The sequence below is a fragment of the Rattus rattus genome, chromosome 14 (genome assembly GCF_011064425.1).
Source record: "Rattus rattus isolate New Zealand chromosome 14, Rrattus_CSIRO_v1, whole genome shotgun sequence".
In the NCBI taxonomy this organism is placed as follows: domain Eukaryota; kingdom Metazoa; phylum Chordata; class Mammalia; order Rodentia; family Muridae; genus Rattus; species Rattus rattus.
Window position 1 is genome coordinate 41,858,260 of NC_046167.1, and position 19,687 is coordinate 41,877,946.

The window sequence follows — 19,687 nt, forward strand, 5'->3', positions numbered from 1 at the left end:
GTTGAAGTCCTCAGTATATTTTATTTGTGTACGAAGTAAAATCCAGAGAAGAAATGTAAATACGTCCATAAAGTAATACTTGACTGCACTGAAATTATATATACAATTGAGCTGTCAGTCATGGTCATTTGTATTCACGCAGCAGGGAAACAGCTTGACAGTTCCAATCTTGTACTGGTTAGTTCTTGTCAACTTGACACTAACTGTAATCACTTGAAACAAAGGGAACCTCAGTTGAGGAATTGCTTCCATTAGATTGGTCTGTAGGGACTTTAGATTGGTTTATGATGTGGGAGGGCCAAGTTCACTGTGGGCAACGCCATCTTGGACAGGTGGCTCTAGACTGTATAAGAAAGCTGGCTGAGCACAAAGAATTGAAGCAAGCCAGAAAGCAGCATGCCTCTATGGTCTTTGCTCTAGGTCCTGCCAGCAAGTTCCTACTTTGAATTCCAGGGCCGTCATCCTGCAAGCATGACCTATGTATAACCTATAAGGTGAGAACAAGCTCGTTTCCTCCCTCAAGTTGTTTTTGGTTGTGGTGTTTTATCACAGCAACAAAAGCAAACTTGAGTCTCAGGGTTAAATTCCCTGAGATGGAGGATTACATGATAGGCCTGTGTATTACTCAGAGTTTTCTAGAGTCACAGAATATTAGGAACTGGTTCTAATGCTTTGTCTCCCAAAAAGCTGAGCTTCCAGACCTGAGGGTCCCTGTCACCAGCTGGCTTCGATTGATAATAAAGAATTGCCAGACAGCAGGGAGATGGAGCAGACTTTTAAATTGCTTGGAGCGGAGTTTTAAATTGCTTGGGCAAGAGACTGAGGAGCGGGGGAGGGAAGAGGAATCACCATGACTTGAGGGAGAAGGATCAAATTTAAGAGCTGCAGGAGAGAAACCATCCAGCAACATAGAAAGGGAATGTGGATGTGTGTGTGTGTGTGTGTGTGTGTGTGTGTGTGTGTGTGTGTGTGTGTGTGTGTTGGTTCCAAAAGGTAACAGGGAAGCAGAATGAAATATAGAGTTTACAAGGTGTTAAGCCAGGGATAGTGGAGGAAAATGTATGCTAGCTGTGAAAGACCCCCGGAGTGGGGAGACCCTCACTCAAGTCTTGGGGTGACACGACCCCTCAAGAACTCACACAAGACCATCCTTGTAATCACATGAGGTTTATCGATAGGAACCAGTGCTCTGGGGTCGAGACTCATATCCCACGCAGGGGCAGTAGAGTTCGACCCCGAAAGGCTGGGAGAAAGGGTATTTAAAGGGAGAAACCACAACCCAAGGGGGCAGGGATGGCATTATTGGAAAAGTGTGAAGAATACCAGTGAAAAATCACAAGGAGAAACTCCCTGTTTCTCAAGATTGTTCAACTTTATGGTCTTCTAGCTCCTGGGAGAAGCTGCTTCCTGCTTCTCAAGATTGTTCGCTAAGATTCTAATCTAACTTCATGGTCAGCTAGTTCTTGGGAGAAAGCTGTCGAACCGGCTGATGTAATTACCCATTCTATGGTCCTAGGAGAAGCTTCCTGGAACATACAATCCCAGGGCCTAACCGGTTTCTTTCTTCTGCTCTAAACTTTGTGTCTAGAGGGGCAACTTTAAAACTTTTACCTTTCATTCCCCACTTCTTCTAGTGGCTAGTTCTTTTTTTTTTTTTTTTTTTTTTCCTTTTTTTTTGGAGCTGGGGACCGAACCCAGGGCCTTGTGCTTGCTAGGCAAGTGCTCTACCACTGAGCTAAATCCCCAACCCCGGCTAGTTCTAATCATAGAACTAAATTTCTGTATCTTTATAATATTGATTTTTTTTGTCCTCCTAAAGTATGATACAAAACATTAGCCACTCTACCACAGTTTAGGTTCTGGATTGGGTGATAATTGTCAGAGCCCGGCTGGCAGGAGTAGTGTGTTCCAGGCAGAACGACACTAAACCACACATCTCCCATCTCCCAGCATCAGATACTGGTGCACTGAGACAGGTCTTAAGCTCCACATACACAGTCTGTAGATATGTATATACATGGCCTCACCCAGCCATTTCAGCCCACACAAGCCATTTTGGAGAGCAAATTTCTCATGAGCAAGGGATAGGGGCAGTCAGGGATGACCATGAACTAGTGGGTTACCTGGCCCATGCCAAGGTCCACTGTTCTTCGGGTAGTCCATGAGTATTGTTTGTTGCCGGTAGCCCCCTGTACCCAAGGTCTTTAATGGACACTGGCCCACTGGGGCATAGGAGCACAGAGCGTTGGGTTCCTGTATCCACAAAACACTGATTGGGCTTCCCTTCTATCCTGGGGCAGTCCTTGACCCAGTGTCCTTTATTTTACAATAGGCATTCTGATCTTTAGTCAGGAATTCTCTTCTGTTGCCAGGTACTGTCTTCCTAGTCTCTCTAACTACTGTGGCCAGTATAAGTTTTTCGCCTGCCTTTTATCTCTCGTTAGCTCTCTAGCTTTTTTTTTTTTTTTATCTCTTTTTTACAGCTACTGATGCTGTCCACTTATGTGCACAGATTTTCTCTGCAACTTACACTAACTCTCTCAGCGACTTAGCTTAACCCTTCAAGTTTCTTCAACTTTTTCTTTATATATTTTTCTTACTTTAGTCAAATTGGTGGGGTGTTTTTTCAGCCCCTTAGAGACCCACCATTGGAGCCTGGTATAAGACTTGTAGCATTCCCTACCTTCAGGCATATTGAAGTCAACAGGCAGAAGTGAGGGCCTTCCATCCGTGTCTGGAACATTTTTTCTGGCCTCTAGTAGGATTCTGTATTTCCTGTAACAGCTACTAACAAGCATCTCAAGTGGAATGGTGAGAAAATAAGAAGAGAGTCCAGAAAGTAGAGGTCCTCCAAAAAGGACAAAAGCATTCAGTCACACAGAAAGACAATCAAAAGATTAACAGACAAAAAAATAGAAGTGTGCACAACAACAAAAAACAAGCAGCTGCCTCGAGATCACCACAAAACCGAACTGACTCAGACGGGAGCTTCCGTGAGCTCACCAAGGACAGGTGAAGGGGAGCGGATTCCACATCACTCCTCCTTCTCAACTAGAATCTCAACTAGCAAGTTGTGTGTTCTAGCCCTAACTTCAGTAACACAAAACAAGACCTAAGACACACAGACAAAGACCACTCTGAAAATACAGGCGGCCAGGAGGGCGGGTCTTTCTCCAATCCAGGAGAATCACCGAATCCTCACCAGCACCCAGACCAGAATCTCCTAGGCGTCCCTGGGGTCCCTTCTCACCTCCTGGGATGTCTCCCAGGGCAGCGCAATCGGTGAGCCCCTGGCACATCTACCGCTCACATTCACGTCTCTCCTGAGACATGAGCCTCCCTCTCAGCCCGAGATGGGAGCGACTGCAAAACCAGAACTCCAGAACTTGCAAGCAAATACAGACCCAGAGTTTAGTTGGCACAAAACACAAAGACACAGCCAAAGACGTAGATGCTATCTCACCTCCAACTGGGTCTTTCATCCTCCCTAACTCAGATTTGGTATTGGGATGACATTATTTAAGCCAGATTAACAGGTGGGTTTCCTTGAGTTAAATTTTTTGGGTAGGAAATGTCAAATACGATTCTTCTGAATATCTAGATATTTAAGATGAAAGCTCAAGTCCCCAACAAAAGGAGATGAATCATAAAAAAACAAAACAAAATGAAGCAAAACAAACGAACAAGCAAAAATGGTTATAGTAATCCCAACACCTGGAAACAGTAAAGAATTCAATTTTGAGATGACCTAACATCGTCTTTGCCTAGCTTGTTCAAAGCCCTGGGTTTGATCATGGCCTGCTGGCCCACTTTTGTGACAACACTAGAGAAGCAAAGGCAGGGGACCTCTAAAATTGAGGTCAACCTGGTGTACATGTAGCATGTGGTAGAACCCTCCTGAAATACCAGTCATGTGGAGCAGGAGGCTCACACTCCCCCCCCAACCCCACACCAGTGCTTTCCTTTGCATATCAAGGAAAAACAAAGATTTCTTTGGAATATTAGAGGTAATCATAAAAAGTGATTTCCTAAAGCATAGAGAAAATTTTCACTATCAAGATCACCATATTTCAAGAAATCTCTAACAGTTCAGCGTAGGTTTATGCATTTGAATATAGAATGATCTTAGGAGAGTAATCAACAGGACTGGGACGGTCAAGTGATTAAGGCGTTGGACTTAAGATTCAATGGCCTTTGTGGGTTCGAACCACACTCCCAGTAGCTGGAGGGTTTGTGAGGGTTTTCAAAGTAGTTTTGAAATACAATTACATACCCACCCCACAAGGGAATATTTTTTGTGTTTATTTACTTTACAACACAACCTGGTAGCACAGGCTGCATTGGGAAATAGTGGCTCTGTCTTCACAGGCAGTGGTTTGTCGATAGTTTTCAACAAGTCTCAGGTTTCCAACAAGAGGAAAATCTATCCACCAGTTTGCCTGAGCTTTTAACATTCCAAGAGGATTCGCCAAACCTTTATACCTTTTGTCTTTATGGAAATAAACTCTGGTTCTCTGAAGTTTGCAGACCCAGGATTCCCTGAATGAAAGAAAAGGCCAGGCCCTGTGCTAAAATGGGACCTTGCTACTAATAAACATTTTACTGTTAGCCTTTCCCCCATTCTTCCTCACAGGGAATCTATGTCCCTATATTAGTGTAACTGTATATTGGGGAAAGAAACAACTGAACTTTCTAGGAGATATTTAATACTGGTTCTGAATGGACATGAAGCATGTACTCCTTCAGTTACAGCAGGGACTTAGAGAGGCCAAATGGTTAATGGAGCTTTGGCTGAAGTCCAAGTTACTCATCCTGCAATCATTTTCTCTCTCTCTCTCTCTCTCTCTCTCTCTCTCTCTCTCTATATATATATATATATATATATATATATATATATATATATATATATATATACATATATGCTTAGAAGTTGGCAGAATCTTGACAGTGGGTCCATAACTTTTAGAGTGAAAGCTATTGTGGTTGGAAAGGTTAAGTAGAAGCCATTGGAGTTGCCTTTACCAAGGAAAACAGCACCTCAAAAACCAATATTGCATCCCTGGAAGGATTAAAGAAGTTAGTGCCTACATCAAGAACTTGAAAAATGTAGGGGTGGTGGTTTCCAGCATATCTGTCTTTAACTCTATCTGTCTTGTGCAGAAGACAGGTGGATCCTGAAGAAACGACAGTTGACTAATCACACACTTAATCGAATAGTGACTCTGATTGCAGCTGCTATACCAGATGCTGTATCCTTACTTCAGCAGGTCAGCACATCTCCTGGTAAGTGACACGCAGCTATTGTTCTAGAAAATTCCCTTTTCTCGTACCTCTCCACAAGGACCACCAGAAGCAATTTGCTTTTGGTTGGCAAGGCCAGCAGAAGGCCTATATAGACTTGCCCCAAGGCTGTACTAACTTTCCAGCCTGTGTTGTAATTTAGTTAGAAAGGATCTTGATTGTCTGTCTCTTCCACAAAATCATAATGGTAGATGGTGTTCTGCTGACTGGACTAAGTGCACAGGAGGATTTGTTAGGAATACATATGCATGTGAAAGGATAAGAGATAAAACTCAAAATCCACAGGCCTTCCTTCTACCTCAGTGAAATTTCTAGGAAATTGGTGATATGGGGCATGCAGAAAGCACAACAGTTACTGCCCCGATTTGGATTCTGGAGACAGCACACTCTTTTCATTTGGGTATGTTACTCCAGCCTACATATTAAGTGATTGGGAAAGCTGCTATCCCTCAGTGGGATCTGGCATAGGAGAAGTCTCTTCAACAGATCTTGGCTGCTGTCCTGGCTGCGCTAGCATTTGGGCCGTATGATCCAGCATACCCAGTGGTTCTGGAGGTGTCAGGGACACATACGGACACTGTTTGGAACCTTTGGCAGTCCCTCGTGGTGTTAATCACAGAGGACACCCTTGGGATTTTGGAGCAAGGCTCTGCCATCATCTGCAGAAAACTAGTGCTAGAGCATCCTGGACTTATAAAAAAAGTGCTATGGTGGCAGAGATGGAGGTTACATAAGGCTTCAAAACCTGTACTTCCACACAACAAGGCTGACCTGACCAGTTGCTGATACAGTACTGATACAAAGGATGACCATCAGAGAGCTGGTGGCAGGTTGACTGCATTGTACCACATTCTCCAGGCAAACGACAGTAGTTTGTCTTTATTGGACTAGGTATTTATTCTGGTTATGGATTTGCCTTTCCCTCATGTAAGGCATTTGCCCAAACCTCCATCCATTCACCTATAGAATGCCTTACACACTATCATGATGGTCTACACAGCATTGTTTTTGACCAAGAAGCAAGGCTGGAGAAGTGAAACAGTGGGCCCACACTCATGGAACCAACTGGTCTTACCAAGTTTTCCATGACCCTAAAGGAGCTAGTTTGGAATAGCGTTTTGAAAACACAATTACAGTATCAGTTAGGTTTCGAGAGCCTGCAAGGTCATGTCAGAGTTCTCCAGAAAGCAGTTTGAGTCAGGGTCCAATATGTGATCTGATTTCTCCCATAGCTAGGATTGACAGGTTCAGGAATTAAGAGGTGGATCTGAGAATGGTTCCACTCACAGTTACTCCTGATGACTCACTGTGGAAATTTTGATTTTCTCTTCCCATGGCCTTAAGTTCTGCTGACCCAGAAGTTATAGTTCCAGAACCACGCATGCTCCTGCTAGGTGACACAGGAAATGGTCCATTGAGCTGGGAGCTTTGACTTCCCCCTGGCCACTTTGGACCAGGATGACTATCTTAAGCTCAATGGCAAACTTTTGGTGAGCTGATAAGGTGCTGAGAAAGGCATTCTGCTAGTAACAACAAGTGCTTGACATTTTGTGAAAGAAATTCTCTTTGGGTCAGGGAATGGGCTGAACAGTATGCTATCTCTCTGAAGTTTCACTTTTAGACTTTTCTTGATTCTAAGTCCCTACAACTTGTCTTGGAAGATATGCCACTATTTAGCAATTTAGGAAGTTGTTGATGGTGGGAGGGGTGCTGGGTTATGTGAGAGGTTTTTTTTTGCTGTTGTTGTTTGTTTGTTTGTTTGTTTTGTCATGATGGAGGTCAGTTTTCAAGACTGGCTCTAACTGTGAAGCTCTGGCTATCCTGGAACTATGTAGACCAAGCTGCCTTTTAAGTCAGAGATCTTTCTGCATCTGCTCGGGACTCAAGGCATACATCCAGCTTCGAGATTTCATCTTAGAAAGGAAAAAGAGAGAAGAGAAGAGAGAGAGTGGAAAAAAACAAAACCCAGGGGGCAAAGGAATAAAAGAGAAAGAAAAACCAAGAAGAGAGAAAACAAGACAAACATAAGCATCCAGAACAACCAAGTTCACTGGACCTTAAGGGCTGATTGGTTATCTGGGTGGCAGATTTATTTATTCTAAATCTTTCCCACAGTAGCTCAGCAGAAACCAACAGGGCCCATAAGCTAAAAGTCAGAGCCTTGCTATGGAGGTGTTTTGTTTTGTTTGTTTGTTTGTTTGTTTGTTCTGTTTTCCTCTTGAACATGATGTTCAGAGTACTGCCCCTAAGACAATGTGTGCACTCTGTTCATACCATTTTCTGTCTTTCTCTGTTAAATCCATTAGAGTTTGTGGCTGTGCCTGGCTTTTACAATTTCCTTCCTTATCTTTTTTATTTTTGACGTGCTTACAAAACTCCTGTTCACTTAGTACAAACACAGGCAGATATTACTTGGGAAACAAATTAGTCCTGTATCCTTGGTAGACTACAATAGAGACTAAAGTCGAATAAGATCTTGTTTCTTTTACTTATAGTTGAAAAATGGTGTCATCGACTTCTGCCTTTTTAGAAATCTATGCGACATAGACTTACTTCTTGCTCATTAGTTCCTGTCAGATCAGTTCAAAGCAGTGGTCAAGTGCCTTGAATTTTTCTTTAAAGTAATCCATATTATAATAACTCAGAAGATCCGTTTTATATACCTTCCTTTCCAGATCCAAATTAGATTCCTGGAAAAGCTCTGAGAAGGAGCAGCAGCAAATGACAGAACAGGAGGCTACATTAAAGCAGAATCTTATGTGCCAGAACTCCACAGACACACTCATGAGCGGAGAGTCTTACTAATGTTTTTGACAAAACAAAACAAAACAACAAACCCCCCAAACAACAACAAGAACAACAAACAAACCTTATAAAACACCTCTTTATAGTCCATACAAAGGCATATGTAAAAGTAATTAGAATTCTGTTATCAATAACGAATTTAACTGTTACATCTTGTCATTTTTATAAAATTAGAGAAATCTTGTCAAACGTTTCTGTTATCAGTTAGAGAGTCACACAGGTCGTTGAACTTCTATTTGGTGACCGTGTTTTTTATTTATTTATTTATTTATTTAGACAGTTTTGATGTGTCACACCGATTGTCCTCAAAAATCATAGATTCTTCTGCTTCAGACCTCATAATTCTAGGGACACGGATTTGGCTACCATGCCTGGCGGATGGTTGTGTATTGATTGTTCAGGCATAGGTGTGGGGCCGCTTACCTGGGCACCAGCATCATCCTGAAGGAGAGCCCCCCAACCCCCAAAACTGTTTTTTCTTATACATACTTTCACGCACACATCCGCTCATATGCACATATACATATATGATACACTCATACATCGCCATCCTCACATTTTCTACCCTCGCACTCCTCTTCTTTCTGAATTTGCTCCCTCTAGAGTCTGTATATTCTCCAGCCTCACAGACACCTCCGGTTGGCTTTTGGCAGACGGAACGCCAGAGAATAGCATAAAATGGCGGACGAACCTTAGAGCTTGTTCCTCAATATTTGACTAGCTTTGCTCTGAGAAGCTGAGATGGGGTAAACTCCTGTGTAGAGACGGTAGCTTGAGCAGAAATTGAATTTTTTGGATTAGGGGATGGTGTGACTTCCCAGGTCAACAAGGCAAACCCCCAAGCGCCTCCCGCTCCTCGGGTGGATAAAGTGCGCCCTCTAGCGACAGCCACCTCAGTAAATCACAATCGAGGCCCACTACCGAGCACTCGGTTGGATTTCCTTCAATTGTTTTTGCCAGTGGGTTTTCCCCAATCGTAGTAAAGTCCGATTAAGAATGATCAGGACAAATTCGTCTGCCTGCCTGCCTGCCTGCCTGCCTGCCTGCCTGCCTGCCTGCCTGCCTGCCTGCCTGCTTGCCTCTATAGACACACACACACAAACATATATATACACACGCAAAGACACAGATTCATATATATATACACATATAAGCCAGATACATATAGATACACACACATATATACACATATATAAATATATACACACATTCATGTACATGCACATATATAGATTGAGCAGGAAGGAAAATTACAAGCTGCTAAACCCTGATGGAGACAAAGGAAAGGGTCCTTGGATGAGGTGGATTTCAGACTCACATGGGGAAAGCTCTGTAGCATTCCTTTGACACAACCAGGGAAATGTGAATGCACTAGTTCATCCCTTTTCCAAAACCAATAAATGCTGTGGTGTAGGCAACAATACTGTACCACTGGTAGAACTGGGGGCTGGGCCCTTAGCAAAGGCTCTGGGGCCTGCAGAGATTGTTCTCCTGCTGTCTCCAGGACCACTCTTAGACTCCTGCTGAGAGCACACTGTGCAATGCACTGACCTGGAAAAGTAAGAGTGAATCTGGAGGCTCCTTCCTGCATCTAGAAGGAGACAGGTATCTTTAGCCTATACCCTTGCTGACTATGTTCAGGGATTAGAAAAAACAAACTTCACTTTAACCACATATGGTTAGCGTCTTCCAGAGGTTTGGCTTCTGCCAGGGTACAGCCTTCTACAGCCAAGAATGAACTTCCAGGATGGCTGCTCAACAGTGGGGTTTGGGGCGGGGGTCAGGCTGGGTGGCTGAGAGGAGCCTTTCTTCTCCCAGGTGAGGTTTAACCAAAATTATAAAAATATAGGGGTTCAATACCACTTTTGAGACATACTTGTAAATTACTTCCAGGGAGGCTTTCCTAGCTTTGGGGCAACCTATGTTTTGTGAGTAGATGTCCATTTGGGATTGACAGGACCAAGTTAGCCAGAGCTGACAGGCTACAAATGAGCAGTTTGGGAGACTAGGCCCAAGTTTCTGTTTCCCTGGAAATGAGAACCTGGATCCCAGAACCTGTAGTCAGCCAGCCACAACCCTGGGCAGCCAATCCGAGGACACCATGTCATCATGTCTGAAGCAAGAATAGGTAGCTAGAATGAATAGGCAACAACCCTGGGAAGTCTCCAGAGCCTAAGCAATTATCCAAAAAGTCAGACCCCTAGGGACAGAGCTAACCAACCAAGGTAAAAGGGCTCATACTGTCCTTGGAATTCCTCTAATTTACAATAAAAGATGGGCCTGCGAGTTCACCAGGTGTCTCCATTCCCAAATTGAGAGACCCCTGCATGCAGGAAATTCAGTTGAATAAACTCTCTTTGTTGTTGCATACTATTTGAGTATAGGGTACCATTCTTTGGTAATTCTCAAACCCAAAAATGAAGAGTTCACCTTTTACACCAAGTGTAAAAGGAGGTTGGGAAGAAAGCAGAAAGACTTTAAAACAAACCTGACATAAACTATCCTAAGTTCTAGATGATCAAACAGATTGTGAACTCCTACTGTGAGCCACTTGTGGGAAGACTGGAGCTAAAACCAAAACACAACCCTGGCCTTCCTTACAACAGGATGTGTGGACTAGGGAGAAGGGTTTATGAAGCAAGAGTTAGACTTTGAGGCGGTGTGGAAAGGGAAAACACAGATGTGGTAGCTAAGCGCCCCAAAGGGAAGCTTGTGCAGAAATGAGAAAGTCTGGAAGGTCCGAGTCAGTATTTGAGGAGTGAATGGAAGTCTTGATGAGAGCAATGATAAGAACAGAAAAGGGGAAAGACCTGTTAGTTGGGTCCAACCTTTGACACTGTCTCAGGATGATGACATCTACAGAGCTCTCAGTAGAGAAATAAGCAATTGTACAATTTATTTAGAAAAACAAAAACAAAAACAAAAACAAATAAAAAAGAGACAAATCCTCCTGTCCCCCAAACAAAACCAAAAGAACTCCAAACAATTCATGTTTTAAGTATGTGTATGATTTTGTGTTGTAGCACATTCACAGTGATTTTCTGCTGCAGACGCTTTACCTAACTGAAATCAGAGAAACAGTCCAAAGAAAAGGTAGCTGTGACTGGTCACAGTGGCCTGACCAAGAATGGCTGATCCACTGGGCTCCTTACGGTGTGGAGTCTGGGAGAAGAGCACAAGCGAAGAAGAGCCTTCACATTAGATACTTCTTACTTCCAGATACTGTTACTTTCCAGTCTTAAGGCAAATAATGTGAACATTCTTTCTAAATAGGGAAAAGAATAGGCATTTATTTAAAATGCACATGTGTATTCTTTTCTAGGAATGAGATGACACCAGAAACGTGACCTTTCTCACCCACACCAGAACATGGGTTCCAGAAATTGGGCAGGCTCCCTGCAGTATTGATTTCTGACCATGGGTCTCCTTAGACATGTAAGCTCACATTGCTGAGGGCTGATAAAACTGTTGGTTGTGAACACATGTGGTGGGTGGTTTAGGGGTTCACATGTACATTTCAAAGAATGAAATTATTTAATAATGAAAGATCATGTAAGATGCTTCAGTAGGATTTGAACTCGGATCCCTTGATTCAAAGCATTAAACATTACACTACAGGATCAGCAGGTATGTTGTCTCAAAGAGAATTTCCTGAGGAAGTTAACTCATCCCTGACACACCTCTGACTGCAAATTTTAGGTTACTTAAAGTAAAAGTATACTGCCCTCTTGTGGAATATGTTGACAAAACATGGGGGCTTTGCTTGTTTAGAGCATAAAATTGACTTCACAGTCAAGAGAGGCTAAAACTCCTGTGGTGCTAAGGACAGCTCTACCACAAGAATGATGCCGAGGATAGACCGGCTTTGTTGAATGTTTTGTCAGGTTTTCTGGAAATTCTGTCTGGCAGTATAATCCTTGCTTGTCTATCCCTTCCATTAATGTTTCCTCTCAAATGCAAGGTAGACCCTATTATGACTCTAACTTTTATTCTGAAGTGAAGGGTCACAGCTTCACATTAGATGTCCCCCAGGATTCACTTTCTCAAGCTTGAGCTATCACATGTCAAATCTCTCTGTAGGAGGTTACCATGGTGGGTGGTTGGTGGTCTGAGAGTCCCAGCCACTGCCACATATGTGTGGACAGCTCTGATGTGAACTCCAGTCCCTAGGGGCTATTCCATGAATATCCCACCATCTGGCGCTGGGTTTTTAATTTTCAAATACCCATGACTTCTGGGAGGAACATAATCCCCCTGTGTTTTTTTTTTCCTGTAATATTAATTTTTTCCCTTAATCCATAATACTTACTCACTTTTCCATTGTAGAAATTGTCTTATTTGAATCAGAAACCTTTCTGAAACCAGGATGGCTTTCCAGTCCTACACTGCAGATGAGTGTCATGTTTGGTTGACTTGTACATGACTGCTTAGCAGTCAAAGTGCCTTCTGCCCGGGTACTTGCGTGACTGCCCTCTGTGGCCTTGAATCCTCAGATGCCTGCTTTCTGTCACCAAGGGTCTAAAGGTCCTAACTTCTGCCTCCATTTGTAGAGAGGCACAAGAAGAAATGAGAGCCCACATTTGGAGGATTGGAGTCATCTTCTTGGTCATGCTTGTAGGTCTCTTGTCTTTCCTCATTCTTCCGTACCAGTTCCTACACATGTGAAAACATTCTTCTAAAAAATGCTAAGGCCACATTCTTCTGTCCATACAAACACTGAGGTTCCAGGTCAGTATACTTCACAATTTGAACTGTGGTAAACTTTCCAAGTTCTGAGTGAATTATAGGGAACACTATTCAGGAATTCCATGTTGCAGCCTCAAATGTTTTTGTTTTTAAATTTAGTTTTCCCCCCTTCAGATAGGATAGAATTTGGTTATAATACTTGTAGGAATTATATATAATTTCAATATTTTCTATTTAAAAAATCATGATTCCAAAAGTAAAATGATATTGACAGACCAATTTTAAATACAGATACATGCACATGACTGTGTTGGCATAATAACAACTTCAAAGTTTTATGAAGAAGTAGAAAGTCACAGTGTATTACAGTGAATTGGCTGTTGTTGAGACACGTTATAATCACCTTACAGAATTATAAAAATGTTCTTTAGTAATCAGCTTTTTTTTTTTTTAAAAAAAAATCTCTTCAGTTTTAGAATTATCCTTATGTTTCTCAGATACAAGCATCCAAACATCCTAAAAAAATCTACTTGGCACATTTGATCGTCGGACCTTTCATTTTATTTTTGTGTTTGCCTGTGTGAACGTATACCCTGTGTATGGGTGTCCTAGGTCAGAGGTGGGTGTTGGATGCCCTGGACTTGGAGTCACAGTTGATTGTGAGACACCTGCCAGGGGTGCTAGGAACCAAACTCAGATCCTTGTGCATAGTAGTAAGGGCTCTGAACTGCTGACTCCAGCTTCTTTATTGTGGGTTTTTGTATCATTGATATACTTCTGAGATGCAAGCATTCCACTAGAGCCAGCTTGTTGTATCTGATCATTACATACTGTTTGTGAAAAACGAATGGTGACACAAACATTGCTAAGGAAGATACCCTAATGGATAAAGTCAGACTCAGACCCTTGCTTCTGAGATAGACAGATTTATCCAGAAATATGTATGCAGTAACATAATCCCATGGGAGCAGTGTGGGAGGTGAGGTCTTTCGCAAACTTTGTTTCTGTTAGTAAACACATAATGAGACACTATGTTAGAAGGATACTCTATGAAATTTTATTGACTTTTGAGACAGGAAACAGCAGGGTTGGCAGCTATAGAGAAGGTGAATATAGGGGAGACAAAGATAAAGTAAAAAACAAAACAAACAAACAAACAACTAGAAAGGCTCACAAGTGGAAGAAGTCTGTATGGGTGAGGTGGAGGGTTCCATTAAAGAGACAGAATTTGACTCCTGACAGGAAAAGGGTGACTGGAAGAGGAAGGAAGTTGTTTCCCCAAGTAGACCTCAAGTGGACAGGCTTACCAGTGAGTCTGTAAACAATTCTGTTGAGAGAGGGGCTTTTCGTGGTACCTATTCCCTTAAGGGGATACTTATTCCTCCCAATTTCCTCAGGTTGGTCTTCTTTAGGTTGTAAAACAGGATTTTTCTCCTCTCTGAAGGTCTCATCTTAGCAAGAGAAGTGCCCATGATCTACATACACAGGGTATTTATTATTGGCTTCCAGCCACGTCATTTGTAAGTGAAAGCTGATGATTTCTGAGACTCAAAGATGCCTGGAAGGTAACTGCAGAGGGCATTTTCACCACCTTCTTTCTACAAAGCATTCTGTATCACTCCCAGGGCTCGGTCATATTCACAAAAAACATACACAGGCACACAGTGCTACTACTTGTAACTGTCTTGTGTCTTGAAGACACTCAGTACATATCATTGTTCAATGTTTAGACAGGCTGTGATGATACTCGGTGGCAACACACAAGCATTCTGAAAGTTCTTAAATCAGTTTCTGTGTATTAGTGGTGCAAACTCAAGCAGTATCTTTACTGCCACTGAACACGAGCCTTGTGATCTATAGTACAGGCACAAATATGATTCACCTTCAAAAGATGTAATGAAAAGAAAAAGACTCAAACTGGATAGTGGCACACACCTTTAATCCTAGCACTCTGGATTTCTGAGTTCAAGAGCAGTCTGATCTACAGAGTGAGTTCCGGAACAGCCAGGGCTACACAGAGAAACTTTGTCTTGAAGAACTAAAACAAAACACAAAGAAAAAGAAACGATTTAATTCTTATAAAGGGCTTTAAAAAGCATCATCTAGCATAAGAATTAATCTTTATTGTGAAAAGTTACTTTTGTGTCTTTTCCGCCAAACACAATGTTGTATTGTAAATTGCTATTGTATTTGCCTTTGAATTTCAAACTGCTGCTGAAAGAAACAAAACAGGTGGGACGGAGCCTAGAAGGAATGCTAACACTAAACATATGTCTTACACACTTTTGCAGAGACAGTACATTTCTATATGTAGAATTTCAGTTTAGAAAAGATATTTATATATGTAACTCCCAATAGTAATATACTAAATCTTCCTTCAAAGTTTTACCAATTTACAGGCTACCAGCAGTGACTAAGAATAATGGTCAGGGAGGCCTAGTCACGATTTTCCATTCTCATCCTACCAAGCTTACTAGGTGAATAAGATATTGAAATGGTTTAGGAAAACAGGTGGCTTTGGTGCTTGTGAGGGAAAAATTAATTTTTTTGCTTTAGTATCTTGAAAAATCATTAGTTGTAAGAAAGTGAGATGTTAACTTTATTGGTCCTTTTGGGAAAACAAAAACAAAAACAAAAAAAAACTGTGATGGTGTGTGATGTGCTAACAGCATATTCGTTCTACAGATGAATGTCCAGTCGATACTAAAGCTGAGGCCTAAAATTAGTCTTTCCTTTAAGCCAACCTAAGTTGTAAACTGAAAATTTCAGTTAGCATATGCAACTTGATAGATAGCAATCGAAAAAACATCTTGGTGGATCTTTTCTTGGCTAACACTGACATCTCTGAGCCTACATCAAGCATGTTCTTACCCTAGAAATAGACATTCGGGGGCCAACTCATCTATTCCCTAGTCGAGCTCTAGAACAAATTAGGGCAGGAATGCACAGATAGTATGTCCCCGTATGCTCAAGAAAGCCAGACAAATACTCAATGCTTTTGAGCTAAAGTACTGATCCTTCAGGACGGATTATTTATTAAGTGCCTGCATATTAATTTTGATGCCCTCTCCTGGCACGGGATTTTGCAGGGCCCAAAGCATCCCCACTAAAATGACAATTGCCTTCTTTGCCCTACCCTTTGATTTAGAGGATGTTTTCAATTTGGTTCAACAGCTAAACGGAAGACCAGGAACTTACCTGCTTTCTCCTTATTGTTTTCTTTCCCTTCTTGGCAGAAGAGGCTCTCGGTGGGCAGAGCCCATTCAAAATACCCGTGAGTGGCTAAAACTAAAGATCTCCACGTCCAGCACCCCAAATTGGCTACTTGGGAGGAGGATGCATGTGCAACAGCCTTTTCCACTGAAAGTATAGGTGGCTCTGAAAAGAGCCTTTGGGTTAGGTAGGAGTTAGAGGAACTCACTTGGAGCTGGTGTACTTGGTGACGGCCTTGGTGCCCTCGGACACCGCGTGTTTAGCCAGCTCCCCGGGAAGCAGCAGGCGCACGGCCGTCTGGATCTCCCGGGACGTGATGGTCGAACGCTTGTTGTAATGCGCCAGGCGCGACGCCTCGCCCGCGATGCGCTCGAAGATGTCGTTCACGAACGAGTTCATGATGCCCATGGCCTTGGAAGAGATGCCCGTGTCTGGGTGCACTTGCTTCAGCACCTTGTACACGTACACCGAGTAGCTCTCCTTGCGGCTGCGCTTGCGCTTCTTGCCGTCCTTCTTCTGCGCCTTGGTCACGGCCTTCTTGGAGCCCTTCTTCGGGGCGGGAGCGGACTTCGCAGGCTCAGGCATGTTGCCACTGGGACTCTCGACCTGCAGTTCCAAACTCTAGAACTCTAGCACAGAAGCCACCGGTCCTGTCTATTTTATGAGTACTCATTCAAATGAGGCATAGAAACGCACACTTATGATTGGTTTATGATGTCTATGCTGTCACCCAAACTCTTGCCCAATCGAAGCGCGTTCCGGAATGTTTCCCATTGGTCTAGAAGAAAAGTCAGCCAATTGCATAGGCCCGTTTTCGCGCCCAGAGAAAACTATGAGACAGAAAGCCCTTTTTTACCCACTTTCTGTTCAGTTGTCAGAGGCTAGTCGTATTTAAGTATGTCTGGACGCGGCAAGCAGGGCGGCAAGGCTCGCGCCAAAGCCAAGACCCGTTCTTCACGGGCCGGCCTGCAATTCCCGGTGGGCCGCGTGCACCGTCTGCTCCGCAAGGGCAGCTACTCTGAGCGCGTGGGCGCCGGCGCCCCGGTGTACCTGGCGGCCGTGCTGGAGTACCTGACGGCCGAGATCCTGGAGCTCGCGGGCAACGCGGCGAGGGACAACAAGAAGACTCGCATCATCCCGCGCCACCTGCAGCTGGCCATCCGCAACGACGAGGAGCTCAATAAGCTGCTGGGCCGCGTGACCATCGCGCAGGGCGGCGTCCTGCCCAACATCCAGGCCGTGCTGCTGCCCAAGAAGACGGAGAGCCACCACAAGGCTAAGGGGAAGTAAGACCAGCCGTTCACTCATCCGAGAACAAAGGCTCTTTTCAGAGCCATCCACAGTGTCTTTTAAAGAACCGAACACTTTAAGCAAAAGTGTCATGTGCAGTTTAATGGTGAAAGTAAACCAGCGTTCTGTAAGTTTTAGTTAAAAGAGACTTGCACGTATGACCCTAAGTATAAACTAGTTTCCCCCTAAACTAGGTGGCGGTACGTATTGACAATTGGCCACTTTAATGTTTAATGATTGTAACCCTGCCCTTTTTCGAGACAGGGTTTCTACGTTCCCCAGGTGTCCTGGAACTCCTGTATGCCAGTCCAGCCTTGAACTCTTATCAGCCTGCTTCCTTACTGCAGAGTTGAAAGATATGTGTCACTACCACTGCCCAGCGCTATGCACATTTTGTATGTGTGTAGGAGCGAAGGGACATAAATTATTCAGACCCGGAACCTTGTTTTTAAACATAGTGTACTATAGTGAATTTTGTTTCATAAGAACGAAGATCACATTGAGTAAGGTGAAAACCTGTAGTTATGAGTGTGCATCTGCATCTTGCGTTGTTTGACGTACCTAAGTAAAAAAAAAGTGCTAAGGAAAAACCGAAGTGTTTGAGTGTGAGAATGGGTGGGTGATGCAGGGGGTGATGGAATTAGTGTCCTTTCTATTTGAGAATTTGTTGTATTAAATTTGCTCTAAGCCCCTCCCTTGCCACACCCACTTTCACTGGGCTCCTGTTTTCACTCCGGTCCGCAAGTTCCCTATAAGAGGGAACTGCTTCTTGGAGACGCCATCTGTTTCTCTTTAGAGCAGAACGTGTTCTGTGTCATCATGTCTGGCCGAGGTAAGGGTGGGAAGGGTCTGGGTAAAGGCGGCGCTAAGCGCCACCGCAAAGTCCTGCGCGACAACATCCAGGGCATCACTAAACCCGCCATCCGCCGCTTGGCCCGGCGGGGAGGAGTGAAGCGCATCTCTGGCCTCATCTACGAGGAGACCCGCGGTGTGCTGAAGGTGTTCCTGGAGAACGTGATCCGTGACGCCGTCACCTACACGGAGCACGCCAAGCGCAAGACCGTCACTGCCATGGATGTTGTCTATGCGCTTAAGCGCCAGGGCCGCACTCTCTACGGCTTCGGTGGTTGAGGACATCCACACCTTCACAACACAAGTATATAAAGGCCCTTTTCAGGGCCACCCACTTTTCTAAAGGGCTGTACCGTTATTGCTATAGTTGGAATTTCCACATTTGTCATGTTAGCAGTCTGCGAATTACTGATTGTGTATATAGTGCTTTCTTGCCTAAGTACTGAGACTCCCGTCTCATGTTCTTACCCGTGCAAGTATTTTGTGCTACGTCTGGAGCTGAGGTACCTTCAATATACAATTAGTGGAATCTTTGGCTGATCACTTAACTTAGATAAACTTAGCAGCGTGACTTTAGCTCTTTCCTTCTAAGAGACAGCTGTTTTCATTCCTCCTGTGAACTTGGCAACAAATTAACAGGCAGGCCTTGTGTACGTGATGCAGCTATAAATTAGGAGACGGAAATCGAATCCCTGGGAAAGTAGATTGTGAGGCTTCCCAGCGTCCAGCTCCGAATCCTCCAAGAATTTTTTTTTCTGCATCAGTTTAAAGTGTTTTCCTCTTCTGCTCCCTGTAAGCTCCTGTTTAAGGCGCTTGATTCTGCTGCATTCAGGATTTAGGGGTTTTCGCCTGCTACCTGAGGACTTTTCCTGCCTTTAATTCTTTAATTGGCAGACAAAGTGAACACAAGACCTAGATTGCATCAGCATGGCTGAATACCTTTCAATGATTCATGTTAATTTTGTCTTAACAGCTCATCACATTTTGCATGTATATGGGATATAAAAGTGAGGTCTACACTGCTCAACTATTAAGGTGTGGCTTATATCACCTTACTGTACAACAGATGTCAAGAACATGTGCTTTTGGCTAACTACCCCTAACCCTCAAATCTGCCCCAGCATGCAGAAGTATTTGATATTATTAGTTATCTGTCCCAACCCTCACCCTGTGCCTGGTTTACTTGGTATTTTATTTTGGTTCATTAAGGTTATAGTAAAGTAGGATTTCCTTAGTGGGAAGTGTAATCTTGTAAAATGTAGAGTAACACATTAAAAAAAAAAATCAGTTTATCCTGGTAATACATTGTCTTCATGGAAGCTAGTTAAATTACTATGTAAAATTAGCTAGTAAATACTTAACTAATTTTTATTTTGAGCATAAAAGAGATTCCTTACTGGTTATGAATGCCTTTGGTGCTTTGCCAAAAAAGGAGTAATTTACTGTAATGTGGATAAGATACATCTAAAAGAGAAAGCTTGTAGTCCAAAATATGGAGTGCAGATGTGTCTTATTTGGGCTGAAAATTTGAGGTTTAGCT

The 19,687-nt window shown here is 43.2% G+C and overlaps 3 protein-coding genes across 3 annotated transcripts in view; 2 read left to right on the top strand and 1 right to left on the bottom strand.

The window, feature by feature from the left end:
- Positions 1–4,926: 4,926 nt before the first annotated feature.
- Positions 4,927–16,767, bottom strand: LOC116883516 (histone H2B type 1-C/E/F/G/I-like). Its single transcript, XM_032884688.1, has 3 exons — positions 16,214–16,767; positions 14,797–14,830; positions 4,927–6,498 (listed from the first exon to the last, which is right to left on the bottom strand). Exons 1-2 carry the CDS (start codon positions 16,588–16,590, stop codon positions 14,803–14,805), a joined length of 405 nt encoding a protein of 134 aa, XP_032740579.1. The 5' UTR covers positions 16,591–16,767; the 3' UTR covers positions 4,927–6,498; positions 14,797–14,802.
- A 49-nt stretch (positions 16,768–16,816) lies between these two features.
- LOC116883520 (histone H2A type 1-B-like) lies at positions 16,817–17,454 on the top strand. The gene has a single exon (XM_032884693.1). It carries the CDS (start codon positions 16,903–16,905, stop codon positions 17,293–17,295), a length of 393 nt encoding a protein of 130 aa, XP_032740584.1. The 5' UTR covers positions 16,817–16,902; the 3' UTR covers positions 17,296–17,454.
- A 637-nt stretch (positions 17,455–18,091) lies between these two features.
- LOC116883526 overlaps positions 18,092–19,687 on the top strand; it is a 58,590-nt gene continuing 56,994 nt past the window's right edge. Inside the window, exon 1 of the mRNA XM_032884699.1 lies at positions 18,092–18,403. Coding sequence (XP_032740590.1) covers positions 18,115–18,403 — 289 coding nt within the window. The 5' untranslated portion in view covers positions 18,092–18,114. The remainder of the gene's footprint in view (positions 18,404–19,687) is intronic.